The 14,674-nt window shown below is 53.9% G+C and overlaps 1 protein-coding gene across 3 annotated transcripts; it reads right to left on the bottom strand.

The window, feature by feature from the left end:
* Nucleotides 1-3,358: 3,358 nt before the first annotated feature.
* LOC136633252 (mothers against decapentaplegic homolog 4-like) lies at nucleotides 3,359-14,469 on the bottom strand. 3 transcript variants are annotated; one of them, XM_066608840.1, is made up of 12 exons: nucleotides 14,089-14,468; nucleotides 11,979-12,227; nucleotides 9,734-9,908; nucleotides 9,632-9,652; nucleotides 9,320-9,544; nucleotides 7,954-8,103; nucleotides 7,741-7,845; nucleotides 7,572-7,625; nucleotides 7,305-7,488; nucleotides 7,053-7,221; nucleotides 5,933-6,071; nucleotides 3,359-4,537 (listed from the first exon to the last, which is right to left on the bottom strand). In XM_066608840.1, the coding sequence occupies exons 2-12, from the start codon at nucleotides 12,213-12,215 to the stop codon at nucleotides 4,326-4,328; spliced, it is 1,671 nt and encodes a 556-aa protein (XP_066464937.1). In that variant the 5' UTR covers nucleotides 12,216-12,227; nucleotides 14,089-14,468; the 3' UTR covers nucleotides 3,359-4,325. The 3 variants fall into 3 exon arrangements, with proteins under 3 accessions (XP_066464937.1, XP_066464938.1, XP_066464939.1); XM_066608841.1 differs by lacking the exon at nucleotides 14,089-14,468 and adding an exon at nucleotides 12,303-12,444; XM_066608842.1 differs by lacking the exon at nucleotides 7,741-7,845 and having other exon boundaries at nucleotides 14,089-14,469.
* Nucleotides 14,470-14,674: the final 205 nt, after the last annotated feature.

The following is a 14,674-nucleotide window of genomic DNA, read 5'->3' as shown; positions in this document are numbered from 1 at the left end:
TGCCTCCCCTGCCCCCCATAACAGAGCTCCAGAAGAGACAGCTTCCCACACACAGGAACTTCTTCTCCCCCCCAGCAGAGACATCACCCTCCCATGCCCAAACAGAGCTCCAGAAGAGACAGCTCCCCTCCCCTCCAGGAACAGAGCTCCAGAAGAAACAGCCCCCCCCCCCCCGGAACAGAGCTACAGTTGACAGCCTCCCCCCCCCCCCTTAGGCTCCAGAAGAGACAGATCCAGCCATTCAATAGAGCTCCAACAAAGACTTTTCCCTCCTCCACAAAAGAGCTCCAGAGGAGACAGCCCCCCCCTCCCCCGAGACAGAGCTACACAAGAGACAGCTCCTTCCCCCCCTCCAGGAACATAGCTCCAGAGACCGCTCCCCCGCCCAGGAACAGAGCTCCAGAAGAGACAGCTCCCCCCCCAGGAACAGAGCTCCACAGCTACAAAAGAGACAGCCCCCCCCCCCCAGGAATAGAGCCGCACAAGACAGCCCCCCCCTTTCCCGGAACAGAGCTACAGTTGACAGCTTCTCCCCCCCCTTAGGCTCCAGAAGAGACAGATCCCCCCCCATTCAATAGAGCTCCAACAAAGACTTTTCCCTCCTCCACAAAAGAGCTCCAGAGGAGACAGCCCCCCCCTCCCCCGAGACAGAGCTACACAAGAGACAGCTCCTTCCCCCCTCCAGGAACATAGCTCCAGAGACCGCTCCCCCGCCCAGGAACAGAGCTCCAAAAGAGACAGCCCCCCCGCCCCCAGGAACAGAGCTCCACAGCTACAAAGAGAACCCCCCCCCTCAGGAATAGAGCTGCACAAGACACAGCTCCTCCCCCAGGAACAGCTCCAGGAGAGACAGCTCCCCATGCCCCAGGAACAGAGCTTCACAAGATACAGCTCCCTTCCCCCCTCCAGGAACAGAGCTCCAGAGACAGCTCCCCCCAGGAACAGGCAGCTCCTCCCCGGAATAGAGCTCCATAAGAGACAGCTCCCCCCCCCCCGGGAACAGAGCTCCATAAGAGACAGCTCACCCCCCCCCCCCCCCGGGAACAGAGCTCCAGAAGAGACAGCTCACCCCCCCCCCCCGGGAACAGAGCTCCAGAAGAGACAGCTCCCCCCCCGGGAACAGAGCTCCACCAGAGACAGCTCCCCCCCCGGGAACAGAGCTCCACCAGAGACAGCTCCCCCCCCGGGAACAGAGCTCCACCAGAGACAGCTCCCCCCCCCAGGAACAGAGCTCCACCAGAGACAGCTCCCCCCCCAGGAACAGAGCTCCACCAGAGACAGCTCCCCCCCCCAGGAACAGAGCTCCACGAGAGACAGCTCCCCCCCCCCCCAGGAACAGAGCTCCACGAGAGACAGCTCCCCCCCCCCAGGAACAGAGCTCCACGAGAGACAGCTCCCCCCCCAGGAACAGAGCTCCACCAGAGACAGCTCCCCCCCCAGGAACAGAGCTCCACCAGAGACAGCTCCCCCCCCAGGAACAGAGCTCCACCAGAGACAGCTCCCCCCCCAGGAACAGAGCTCCAGAAGAGACAGCCCCCCCCCCAGGAACAGAGCTCCACAGCTACAAAAGAGAACCCCCCCCCCTCAGGAATAGAGCCGCACAAGACACAGCTCCTCCCCCAGGAACAGCTCCAGGAGAGACAGCTCCCTATGCCCCAGGAACAGAGCTTCACAAGATACAGCTCCCTTCCCCCCTCCAGGAACAGAGCTCCAGAGACAGCTCCCCCAGGAACAGGCAGCTCCTCCCCGGAATAGAGCTCCATAAGAGACAGCTCCCCCTGCCGAGAACAGAGCTCCAGAAGAGACAGCTCCCCCTGCCGGGAACAGAGCTCCAGAAGAGACAGCTCCCCCCTCGGGAACAGAGCTCCAGAAGAGACAGCTCCCCCCCCCCGGGAACAGAGCTCCAGAAGAGACAGCTCCCCCCCCCGGGAACAGAGCTCCAGAAGAGACAGCCCCCCCCCCCCCGGGAACAGAGCTCCAGAAGAGACAGCTCCCCCCCCGGGAACAGAGCTCCAGAAGAGACAGCCCCCCCCCCCCCGGGAACAGAGCTCCAGAAGAGACAGCCCCCCCCCCGGGAACAGAGCTCCAGAAGAGACAGCCCCCCCCGAGAACAGAGCTCCAGAAGAGACAGCCCCCCCCCGAGAACAGAGCTCCAGAAGAGACAGCCCCCCCCCCCGGAACAGAGCTCCAGAAGAGACAGCCCCCCCCGAGAACAGAGCTCCAGAAGAGACAGCCCCCCCCCGAGAACAGAGCTCCAGAAGAGACAGCCCCCCCCGAGAACAGAGCTCCAGAAGAGACAGCCCCCCCCGAGAACAGAGCTCCAGAAGAGACAGCCCCCCCCCGAGAACAGAGCTCCAGAAGAGACAGCCCCCCCCCGAGAACAGAGCTCCAGAAGAGACAGCCCCCCCCCGAGAACAGAGCTCCAGAAGAGACAGCCCCCCCCCCCCGGGAACAGAGCTCCAGAAGAGACAGCCCCCCCCCCCCGGGAACAGAGCTCCAGAAGAGACAGCCCCCCCCCCCCCCGAGAACAGAGCTCCAGAAGAGACAGCCCCCCCCCCCCGGGAACAGAGCTCCAGAAGAGACAGCCCCCCCCCCCGGGAACAGAGCTCCAGAAGAGACAGCTTTCCCCCCCCCCCCGAGAACAGAGCTCCAGAAGAGACAGCTTTCCCCCCCCCCCCGAGAACAGAGCTCCAGAAGAGACAGCTTCCCCCCCCCCCCGAGAACAGAGCTCCAGAAGAGACAGCTCCCCCCCCCCAAGAACAGAGCTCCAGAAGAGACAGCTTCCCCCCCCCCCCCCCGAGAACAGAGCTCCAGAAGAGACAGCTCCCCCCCCCCCCGGGAACAGAGCTCCAGAAGAGACAGCTCCCCCCCCCCCCCCCGGGAACAGAGCTCCAGAAGAGACAGCTCCCCCCCCCCCCCCGGGAACAGAGCTCCAGAAGAGACAGCTCCCCCCCCCCCCGGGAACAGAGCTCCAGAAGAGACAGTTCCCCCCCCCCCCGGGAACAGAGCTCCAGAAGAGACAGCTCCCCCCCCCCCCCGAGAACAGAGCTCCAGAAGAGACAGCTCCCCCCCCCCCCCCGAGAACAGAGCTCCAGAAGAGACAGCTCCCCCCCCCCCCCCGAGAACAGAGCTCCAGAAGAGACAGCTCCCCCCCCCCCCCCCCCGGGAACAGAGCTCCAGAAGAGACAGCTTCCCCCCCCCCCCCCGGGAACAGAGCTCCAGAAGAGACAGCTTCCCCCCCCCCCCCCCCCCGGGAACAGAGCTCCAGAAGAGACAGCTCCCCCCCCCTCTCATACAGTACAGAGCTCTAGAAGAGACAAGCTCCACCACTGAGCTCCAGAGCATACAGAGACATGTAAGCAGTAGTACATAAATATTTTATTTAATAGAAGTCAGATTGTATGTGGAATCCTATCAAAAAGCAAACTCCGCCTCTCGGCGAGCCCTAGTCCTATAGGTTTTGGTATTTTTGGCCTTGCTCTGCCCTGTCATGATTGTCCCCTTCCAGGTCGGGATCCTGCAGGTGAGGTAGCCACAGAACGGTCTCATTAATGGCAATGACTAATCATGTGTTTCTTTACACAATCAGGAGACAACATAAAGCTTCTCGCAGTTCCCACAGGTCTTCTGAACAGGAAGTGGTTCCCTCCTCGTGTGCAACTAATACAGTTATAATAAAGCATCTGGTAAAGTTTAGATTGTCCAAAGTAAATCCCAAAAATTGCGATTCTTTATAGATTCTCCCAGACAAGACGCAGCCCAGATTGTCCGCTACAGAAGCCGTAGTCCACCGGCAAAGTCATTCATTTTTATCAAGAAATAAAACCATATCAGACGTCTCGGTCTTTCTAGGGTTCACCACCCTACAGGTGTCCTTTGGCAATAAGAGGGTTGTAAACCATTGATGGCAAATCCTCAGGATAGGTTATCAATAGTAGAGTGGCAGAGGTCTGTCACCCAGGACTTATGCCAATTAACTATTCAGGGTCTGTGTGTTTGTGCACCAAGCTGGTTTTTGCAGAAAGTAGACTGCTCCGTTCTTACTGCAGTGGTCAGGCTTGGTACTGCAGTTAAAGTTCCCACTATTTCAATAGAAACATAACCTGCAATACCAAGCCTGGCCACTGCAGTTATAATGGAACCGTCTGCCTCCTGCAGAAATTAGCTCAATACACATGTGCACCAGCCTGGCAAACAGACAGGCGGGATGGGAGGGGGGGGGGGGGGGGTGACAGACTCCTGCCAATCTACCGTTGATGGCCTATTCCAAGGACAACCACTTTAAAAAGGAGCCACTTTTACCACCCGCATCTCGTCTCTCGATGCTAGTTTACTGAATTAGGATCTGACATTGGCAGCGTATGAAGAACCTCATCTAAAAGTTGAAGTGCTCGATGGAGGTGAACTTCTATCCAGCACGGTGTCTGTTTGATGCTCTGACGAGGGTAGTCGGGGCCCCAGCCCTTGACGAAACTGAGGCGGAGGATGCATAGGCGACGGAGATCATCGACGCCAATACCAGCAGCTGCAGAGAGACCTGTAAGGAGAAGACATGGAAATCCTCAAAGCATAGAAGAGCAACCCCCTTACCTAGCAGGTACTTACATGGCGCCCAGGTGTGGAAGAGCAGAGTGGTCACCGTGATTGCGTCACAACCACAGACTGGGTTTAACCCCTTCCTTGCATGCACCGTACATGAAGGAGACGGGGGGGGGGGGGGGGGGGGGGGGGGGGGCGGGCGGTGCAACAAGCCAAGCCTGCTTTATAAATGTCGGGGGTCAGCTGTCTGATCGCTGGCAACAGCTGCGATCAGCATTAAACACTGATTGCAGCTGTTAACCCTCTAAAAGCTGCTGTAAATTCAGACAGTGGCATTTACATTCACCAATCAGCATTCAGGGTCCCAAACAGCCCACAGTTGGATTGGGGGGTGCTGTTTGGTTGTCATGGAAGTCTAGGACCTCCTAAAAGCCCCCAGAGCTTCCATGAGCGATTACCCATCAGAAAGCAATTTACAATACTATAGTTTTATATTACACTGTATGAGCCATCAAACAACTGCAGGTTGAAGTAGTCTATAAGAACCCAAAAAATGTTAAAAAAAAAGTTAAGTTCTAGAAAAAAGTAATAAAAACACTTTCGCAGAGGTCTCCTCAAAATAAATAAGTATACAAATTTGGTATCACCGTTTCCAAAAAAAGTCCAGATTATTAAAATATCACATTAATCCCACACAGTAAACACCGCCAGAAAAAAAAAAAATACACAATGCAAGAATTGCGCTCTTTTGGTCACCCAACGTCCAAGGGCAAAACACAAAAAACAAGCCCTCGTTTAATCCAAACGATGCAAAATTATAGTTATGGGGGCCAAAAACGTATTTTATTTTTAAGTTGTTCTACTTTTAAAAGAGCCTCGTGTAGCGAGTGTTAAGGCAGCAGTAAGACGTCGTAAGCTCTCGCTCACGACCTGAAGGTTGCAGGTTCAATCCCTGAAGGGTTCAGGTAGCCGGCTCAAGGTGGACTCGGCAGCCTATCCTTCTGAGGTCGGAAAATGAGTACCCAGCTTGTTGGGGGGTAAAAGATGACTAGGGAAGGCAAACCACCCTGCAAAAATGTCAAGAAAACGTCACCCTAGGAGTCAGTCACAACTCGGTGCTCGCACCAGGGGACTTTACCTTTTTTTACATTTAAAAACAAACTATATCTATTTGGTATCACAGTAGTCGTACCGACCCGCAGGAAAAAACACGGCATTTTTACGGCATCGTAAAAGAACTAGAAATTATTACAAATTTCCCAGCACATCATATGGTATGTTAAATGGTACCACTGAAAAATACGACTCGTCCGACAAAAAACCAAAAAGCCCTGCAGCAGGAAGGGGTTAAATGACCCTTCAAGAAGTGCTCCCCTCCTCCGCTCATACTTACTGACAGCCGGTGCAATGCCACCCACAGACCCCGGGCCTGGGATGGTTCCAGCCACTGCCGCTGCCTGGGCTGCCGCCGCTGCCTGCGCCGTGGCAGCCTGTTGCTGCATCTGTCGATGGCACTGCCTCAAGTCAAACACCTAAAAAAAAAAAAAAAAAAGATTGTTTAAAGTCATTTCCGTTAGACGAATCATATTCCAAGTCACATTAACCCCTTTGTGACTGCAATCTGCCTTTTTACAGTACAGGCCGCACTAATAAGCTCTGAACCTGCACATAACATCTTTTTAAGGCAGTGGCTTATCTGACTGACAGCCGAGCTCCTGCTCTAACTGCCAACAGAGAATCAAATCCTGGCTTTTTAACCCCTTACATGCTACAACCAATAGCAGCAGTGTGTAAGCAGATTACAGGGGGAGGGAACTTTTTCTGTCACCTATGGACACCCCACAGTGCGATCGCAAGGTACCAATGAATTCCCATGGCAGCCAGAGCCTGACATAGGCCTCCATGCCCGCCTCCAGCAGAGTCTAATAGAATGCACTACATAAGTAATGCAGTGTACTATTTTAAAAATTGCACAATCATATTTTCAAGTCCCCTTCGGGGGTCTAACAGTGTAAAAAAAAAAAAAAAAAAAAAAAAAAGAAAGTAAAAAGCCAATCCAGAAGTCACCCGTACTTTAAAATGGTACCAATGAAAAACTACAACTCCTCACAAAATACAAGCCCTCACAGAGATCCGCTGCCGGAAAATATAAATGTTGTGGGTCCAAAAAATGTGACGATGCAGTCAGTTTTTGAAAAAAAAAAAAAAAAATGGTATATATATATATAGGGTATCGCAGTAATCGTGCTGATCAGATCAAGTCATCACGACACCTCTACTGAATGGAGAACACTTTAAATGTAAAACCCAAAACCATGGCAAAGATTTAGGTCATTCTTTCATCTCATCTCCCTTCTCCCAACAAAAACAAACCCACCACCTGCACAACCCTCGTATGGCGAGGTTAGTGAGCTATGCCTCTTGCAATGAAACGACGCCTCAAGGCAAAAAAATAGGCTGGTCAAGAAGGGATCAGCACAGAACAGGCAACAGCGAGAAGAATGAAAGCAAACCTTAATATAAGCTCCGGGGTAAATCTTGTGCACGGCGTCTCCTGGCGCTCGGCCGGCTTCTCTATCCAGGTAATAGCTTTGCACAAACACAGCGTGATCACTGAGACACCTCATCCAGACGTCTCCCTCTCCGCGGCACTCTAATTGGACACCTTTCCCGATGTGCAGCCTGAGGAGCAAGGAAAGAAAGATCCTGCTGATCCTCGTAGTGTACATAACATAAGCAATGTGCAGCGCTAAACCCGGCCTCACCTCGCCCGTTCACTCGTATCTGTACGATGCACATTCGACAACTGTCCGAGACAGAACCTGTCCCCTCCCGACGGGTCTACATATCCGTCTACTGTCACCACCGGGCAGTTTGATGGCACTTTAAAGATCTCTCCCACCTGAATGTCCATCTCAAAGTACGCAACCGAACACCAAAATTCTGGGCCTGCCGAGAAGGAGCATCATTAAAATATGTGACCATGTATAATGGGGTGTCGATGGAGAGAAGGTGCTGCATGGGTGACTTACCTGGATGATTGGACACAGGGTGCGAGTACTGCGGAGAGCTCTGATGAAGAGGCCCTGTAGGACAGGAGATAGAAGGGTTAATGGCAGAGTTACTGGGAAGCAAGACGATTCCTTTACTGTGTTTTTTGGGGGTGTTAGCGGTGCCAGCCGGGTGGAGCGACAGACGTACAGTAATGGTTTGGGTGATGCAGCGGTGGCTGTTGGCTTCCCCTTCCATTAGGCTGGGGTACAGGACTGGGGGCATAGACTGCTGTGCTGCTTCCTGTCCAAGAAGCTGCAGAAAAGCAAGTGAGGAGAAGACGGGGGTGAAGCCGGTTCAGACAGTTCTCAGAAATCACAGCGAGTCTCAAATGTAAGAAGATCTGTCAGGTTAAATAATTACCGTGATAAGACTGTTTGGGGGGTGACGAGTACCCATTACTCTGCGAGTTTGGTGTGGATGGGGGTGATGTGGAGATCATCTGCTGAGGAGGTACGATCGGTAAGATGCCCTCATTATGTGTCAAAGATGAAAGCGGGCAACTAGGAACAACTACACAAAGACGAAAGTGCCAACATAACCAAACATGACATAGAATACTGTAACCAGATGTGTATGCATACAAGGATACCACTGCTCTAAATCCTGGTGACTGGGGTGTAGTACTGATCACTGTACTCCAGTGACCCCTCACCAGTGATGTCACTGCTCTACGTCCTGGGTGTAGTACTGATCACTCTACTCCAGTGACCCCTCACCAGTGATGTCACTGCTCTACGTCCTGGGTGTAGTACTGATCACTCTACTCCAGTGACCCCTCACCAGTGATGTCACTGCTCTACGTCCTGGGTGTAGTACTGATCACTGTACTCCAGTGACCCCTCACCAGTGATATCACTGCTCTCCGTCCTGGGTGTAGTACTGATCACTATACTCCAGTGACCTCTCACCAGTGATATCACTGTTCTACGTCCTGGGTGTAGTACTGATCACTATACTCCAGTGACCCCTCACTAGTGATATTATTGCACTACGTCCTGGGTGTAGTACTGATCACTATACTCCAGTGACCTCTCACCAGTGATATCACTGTTCTACGTCCTGGGTGTAGTACTGATCACTATACTCCAGTGACCTCTCACCAGTGATATCACTGTTCTACGTCCTGGGTGTAGTACTGATCACTATACTCTAGTGACCCCTCACCAGTGATATCATTGCTCTAGGTCCTGGGTGAAGTATTAATCACTATACTACAGTGACCCCTCAACAATGACATCACTGCTCTACGTCTTGGTGACCAGGGTGTAGTACTGATCACTATACTCCAGTGACCCCTCACTAGTGATATCACTGCTCTACGTCCTGGGTGTAGTACTGATCACTATACTCCAGTGACCCCTCACTAGTGATATCACTGCTCTACGTCCTGGGTGTAGTACTGATCACTATACTCCAGTAACCCCTCACTAGTGATATTATAGCACTACGTCCTGGGTGTTGTACTGATCACTATACTCCAGTTACCCCTCACCAGTGATATCACTGCTCTACGTCCTGGGTGTAGTACTGATCACTGTACTCCAGTGACCCCTCACCAATGATATCACTGCTCTACGTCCTGGGTGTAGTACTGATCACTATACTCCAGTAACCCCTCACCAGTGATATCACGGCTCTACGTCTTGGTGACCAGGGTGTAGTACTGATTACATTGCTCCAGTGATCCCTCACCAGCGATTGTGGTGAACAGCAAATTGAAACTTACCTGAGGGGGAAATGGGTATATTCGAGTACATGCTAACAGATGTTTGAGGGCTTTTGGGCAATGTTAGAGGAGGAAGAGTTGGTCGGTAAGAGTCTGAAGGAGGCATTTGAGGTAGGGGGGCATGGTTCATGGACGGTTGAAGTTCTTGAGATGCTGAAAGGCATAGAGGAGCATCCATCTCACAGTCCGTTGAATATTCCTCCTTCACCGGCCGGCATGGAGTGCCTTAAAGATGGGAGAAAACGTCAGTGGAGGCTCATGAGCAAGTGAAAAAAAAAAAAGCAACAAGGGAAGGACAAGACAGAAACTCACCAGCGCTCTGAATGCTCAGCCCTGCAACACAAGGACGACACTGTGTGTGAGTATGACATAACACAAGAGCCTCCTCTACGTCCCACTCATCACCACACTCACCAATGCCCGGGGACACCACCCGCTCATAGTGATACGGGTTCACACACACGCTGTCGTATTTCAGGTCAAATGCATACTGGCAGAACTTAACGTGTTTCAGCTCGTTCTTGTGCAAGTCGGGCCAGCGCCACAGGCGAGCATAAATCACATGGGGGAATCCTTTCCTGCCAGCAACCTATGGGACAGAAAAGGGACAGCAAGATCACCCAGGAGGCCACATCAAGGCGTGAACAAGCGAATTAATAGGCTGCATGCTCAGTGATGTCACCGCTGTGCTAGTGATGGGCTGCATCCTCAGTGAGGTCACCACTGCTCTCTAGTGATGGGCTGCATCCTCAGTGATGTCACCGCTGCTCTCTAGTGATGGGCTGCATCCTCAGTGATGTCACCGCTGCTCTCTAGTGATGGGCTGCATCCTCAGTGATGTCACCGCTGCTCTCTAGTGATAGGCTGCATCCTCAGTGACGTCACCGCTGCTCTCTAGTGATAGGCTGCATCCTCAGTGACGTCACCGCTGCTCTCTAGGGATAGGCTGCATCCTCAGTGACGTCACCGCTGCTCTCTAGTGATAGGCTGCATCCTCAGTGACGTCACCGCTGCTCTCTAGGGATAGGCTGCATCCTCAGTGATGTCACCGCTGCTCTCTCGTAAATTAGCTGAAGGTGGCCATACACGTGATAGAAGTAGGTTGATGGTTGAACAATGGCTACTCAGACGCTGCCACACACACATTTTATTCCATGCTGGCAGTTAGTCATCCAAAGCAGCCATACACGATCGGTGACATCGGCTGATGGATAAAGGACAGTTCTGGGAATTTTCTTCCAGGGACATTTTTTTCGTCCATTTTTCAAATGAAAGTTTCCACCCCAGCGACCTCCCCCCCCCCCCAGCCGGGACGTCCCCAGTCAGCTGACTAATTATTTTGGTTGGCATTGTCTGTTTCCATGAACCACGTTTGCCTTCTGTATAGGAGCGCTGTAGTCTGTAGTCTGCCATGTGTGCAGCTCAGACGGTAACAGTCACTTGTATTAACCGTGTGCATGCCATGCAGGAAAAACAACGTGCATGTGAACACTACGCAGGAAAGGGGTTAATATCTATCAAATCCCAGTACAGAGATGCAGAAGGGACAGCGCCCCCACCAGTATTAGAGTGCAGGAACACTGCTGCTGTTCATCCTGGCTCTGTTTACATGAGCGGCGCCCCCTCCCCCCTCTCCGCTCCCTGGAGGCTCCACACAGACAAAACATCCCCCTCCATCCTGCCAGACAGTGACTCATCAAACAGGCTGCCGAACCATGAGGCCACGAGACCGACCAGAGACAGACTGAGCGCCACACCGACCAGAGAGACAGACGGCGAGCGATAGACACCGATAGCCAGCTCGAGACAGAGCGGCAGACCGTCCACAGAGGGGGACAGAGCGGCAGACCGTCCACAGAGGGGGACAGAGCGGCAGACCGTCCACAGAGGGGGACAGAGCGGCAGACCGTCCACAGAGGGGGACAGAGCGGCAGACCGTCCACAGAGGGGGACAGAGCGGCAGACCGTCCACAGAGGGGGACAGAGCGGCAGACCGTCCACAGAGGGGGACAGAGCGACAGACCGTCCACAGAGGGGGACAGAGCGACAGACCGTCCACAGAGGGGGACAGAGCGACAGACCGTCCACAGAGGGGGACAGAGCGACAGACCGACCACAGAGGGGGACAGAGCGACAGACCGACCACAGAGGGGGACAGAGCGACAGACCGACCACAGAGGGGGACAGAGCGACAGACCGTCCACAGAGGGGGACAGAGCGACAGACCGACCACAGAGGGGGACAGAGCGACAGACCGACCACAGAGGGGGACAGAGCGACAGACCGTCCACAGAGGGGGACAGAGCGACAGACCGACCACAGAGGGGGACAGAGCGACAGACCGTCCACAGAGGGGGACAGAGCGACAGACCGTCCACAGAGGGGGACAGAGCGACAGACCGTCCACAGAGGGGGACAGAGCGACAGACCGTCCACAGAGGGGGACAGAGCGACAGACCGTCCACAGAGGGGGACAGAGCGACAGACCGTCCAAAGGTATAAGTGAGAGTTCAGAGACACTTTCTGACTGAAGAGTCTAGGATAGTTACCAGGAGATCATTCCGAGAAGACCCCTCATCCACACTTATAATGGGGGTGGACTACTGCAGAATGGGGTACAGACATGTGATATGTATGAGGACCCCGTTACCCCCAGTACCTGCAGTCGCCCGTCTAAGGTCCGCTGGATGGTAACGCACTTGCTGGGGTGCACCCCGTTGGTGGTGATGGCGGTTATCAGAGAGTCCAACTCATCCTTCTTCTCCTTGAGCTTCTTGACCAGACTCTCGATGGCTCTCTTGGCAAAGCCCTCGTTGTCCCCTCCCTGCCGGTGGCACATCAGGCTGTGCACGATGCTGAGGCAGGCATCGCTGCTGTTTGGGGGGGTGAGGGACATGGCGGGAATCACCTGCAAGAGATGCAACAATAAGGAGCAGGCGGATGAACGCTGCAGACACCTCACAGCCCGGAGCAGCGCTCTCACCTCCCCACGTTACACACAGCTACTGCATGACTGCACGGTGAGTCACCAGGCGGACGGGGGAGAGAAGACTGGAAGCCGGACCCCAAGAGCGCACAATCCAATGCCACCCCGTGCCTACGTACATTCCAGCGCTCTACCACCGGGAGTAAGACTACAACTCCCAGCATGCCCTGCCACCGCAGGCTACATGCTGCAAAACACGAGCTGACAATTTTACTGGTACGGAGTAATGGAAAAGCATACCAGCCTTGCCACACAGCTTAGCCTGGGCCCTGGAGCTTACCATCTACTGGAGAACCCTCCCCCTCCTGCCAAGGTTAAGAGAAGGGGGAACGGGGGTCCCAGGACTGCATAGCAAGTGGGGGGGGGGGGGGGGGGGTGACGACAGGCAAGGACCAGTCTGACAGCACTCAGTGGCAGCAGCATTGGACCCTGGGCGCCTATAGGCTCTACAGCAGAGAAATCGCAGCCCTCCCCCAACTCCTATAATACAGGGGGGCGGAGCTAAGCAAAAATGGCGCACGTGTTAAAAGATACAGCTATCACAAATTTCCAAGGTGCCATCACTTTAACCCCTTAGTGACTAGTCATACAGGTTAATATGGCGGCCTAATCTAAGGTCGGCACAGGAATCCCGCGTAGGAAGAGCCGCGTTCCGGATGTCAGAGGGCAGAGGGACCCCGCACTGACGGAGGGCAACGGAGAAGCTCCATTTTACCTCTTACGTCCCACGATCACAGTATGTAAGCAGGTGATGGGGAGTTAGCGCCTCCCGTCATCCATCAACACCCTGCAACGCAATTGCAGGCTTCTTAGGATTCTCGTGGCAGCTGGAGGCCTCTGCATGCAAACCTATCAGTGGAGCCTCTGACTGCTGATCAGTGAAGAGTACCCTGTACGGCATTACCCAAGTACTGCAGTGTAGTGTACCAGCGATCAAACCATCGCATCTTCCAAGTCCCTTGGAGGGACAAAAAAAAAAAAAAAAAAAAAAAAAAAGCTCAATAAAGTTTCAAAGTTTATTAAAACAAGAACCAATTTTTAAAAGAAAAACGACTACATTCCATATCCGCGCGTTCATACCGTCCCCCATTATAGGATTAGGTCAGTTATCCCACACGGTAAACGGTGCAACAGGAAAAAAAAAAAAAACACTTGAAATTGATATTTTTTTTATCCACCTCAAAGGAACCGCAAGAAAAAGCGATCAAAAATTTGGATGTACCCCAAAATACATAAGGAAACTACAGCGCGGGGTTCAGGACATGTGACATCGCGGGGAGGCCACGGGTATAAACCCTGCATGGAACCAGAACTCTAAGCATGCCATGTGCAGCCGCTCACCCCTTCAGAGAGTCCTTCCCCGAATATCTCCTCCTCCTCGGGGAACATGGTGGAGGTCACCGTCTCATGCTGACACGCCATGATCACGTGTGCTGCCGGCGTGACCCCTCGGGACCTCCTATGTTACCTCCTGCTCTGCCGGTAAGTGGCCCCAGCTGATGGTAATCTCCTCTCTGAGGGTATTTAACCCTTCTTGGTGTGGAGATCATGGAGGCTCTCAGGGGGCCACAGAGTGGAGGACTATGACCTAGAGGGCGCTACTGCCCTGAACAGCCTCTTAGGAGGTATGCCCCGCCCCTCATTCTCCAGCCAATCAGCAGAGGCAAAGGGGGTCACATGACAAACTCCTGATGGTAGAGCCCCATATAAGAAGGTTGTACAGCCCACTAGCCTAGGGGCAATGGAGGGGGGACACTGGGGAGAGTGCCTGCATTATACTTACGGCTGGCAGGTTCAGCTGGTGATTTGGGGGTCCTGGGTCATCGCACCTGTCACCTACTGCAGCCCCCCCTAATCCTGAGTACTCTGTCCCTTCACTCTGAGGTGCTCTGGAGCGCCCCCTGAGGGTGCAGGTCTAGACAAATAAATGTCCCTCCATCCTCGGCCACCCCATTCATCACCCCTCACTGCTCCAGGCGCTCTGTTCCTCCTGCCCCCTCACTTCACTCCTGTTTCCCCGGTTCCCCTGCTGTTGCTCTATCCTCACTTCTTGCCCGCTCTCCTGTTGCTCCCTCTTCTCTCGCGTTGTCACTCTCCTCCGCTCCTGCTCTCCTATTGCCCCCCTTCCTGCTCTCCTCACTTCTTGCCCCCTCTGCTCTCTTGTTGCCCCCCTCTACTCTCTTGTTGCCCCCCTCTGCTCTGCTCTCCTCACTTCTTGCCCCCTCTCCTCACTTCTTGCCCCCTCTCCTCACTTCTTGCCCCCTCTCCTCACTTCTTGCCCCCTCTGCTCTTGTTGCCCCCTCTCCTCACTTCTTGCCCCCTCTGCTCTTCTGTTGCCCCCTCTCCTCACTTCTTGCCCCCTCTGCTCT

This window comes from Eleutherodactylus coqui, chromosome 6 (assembly GCF_035609145.1).
Source record: "Eleutherodactylus coqui strain aEleCoq1 chromosome 6, aEleCoq1.hap1, whole genome shotgun sequence".
Classification (NCBI taxonomy): Eukaryota; Metazoa; Chordata; class Amphibia; order Anura; family Eleutherodactylidae; genus Eleutherodactylus; species Eleutherodactylus coqui.
This window is presented reverse-complemented; position numbering and strand designations above follow the sequence as displayed.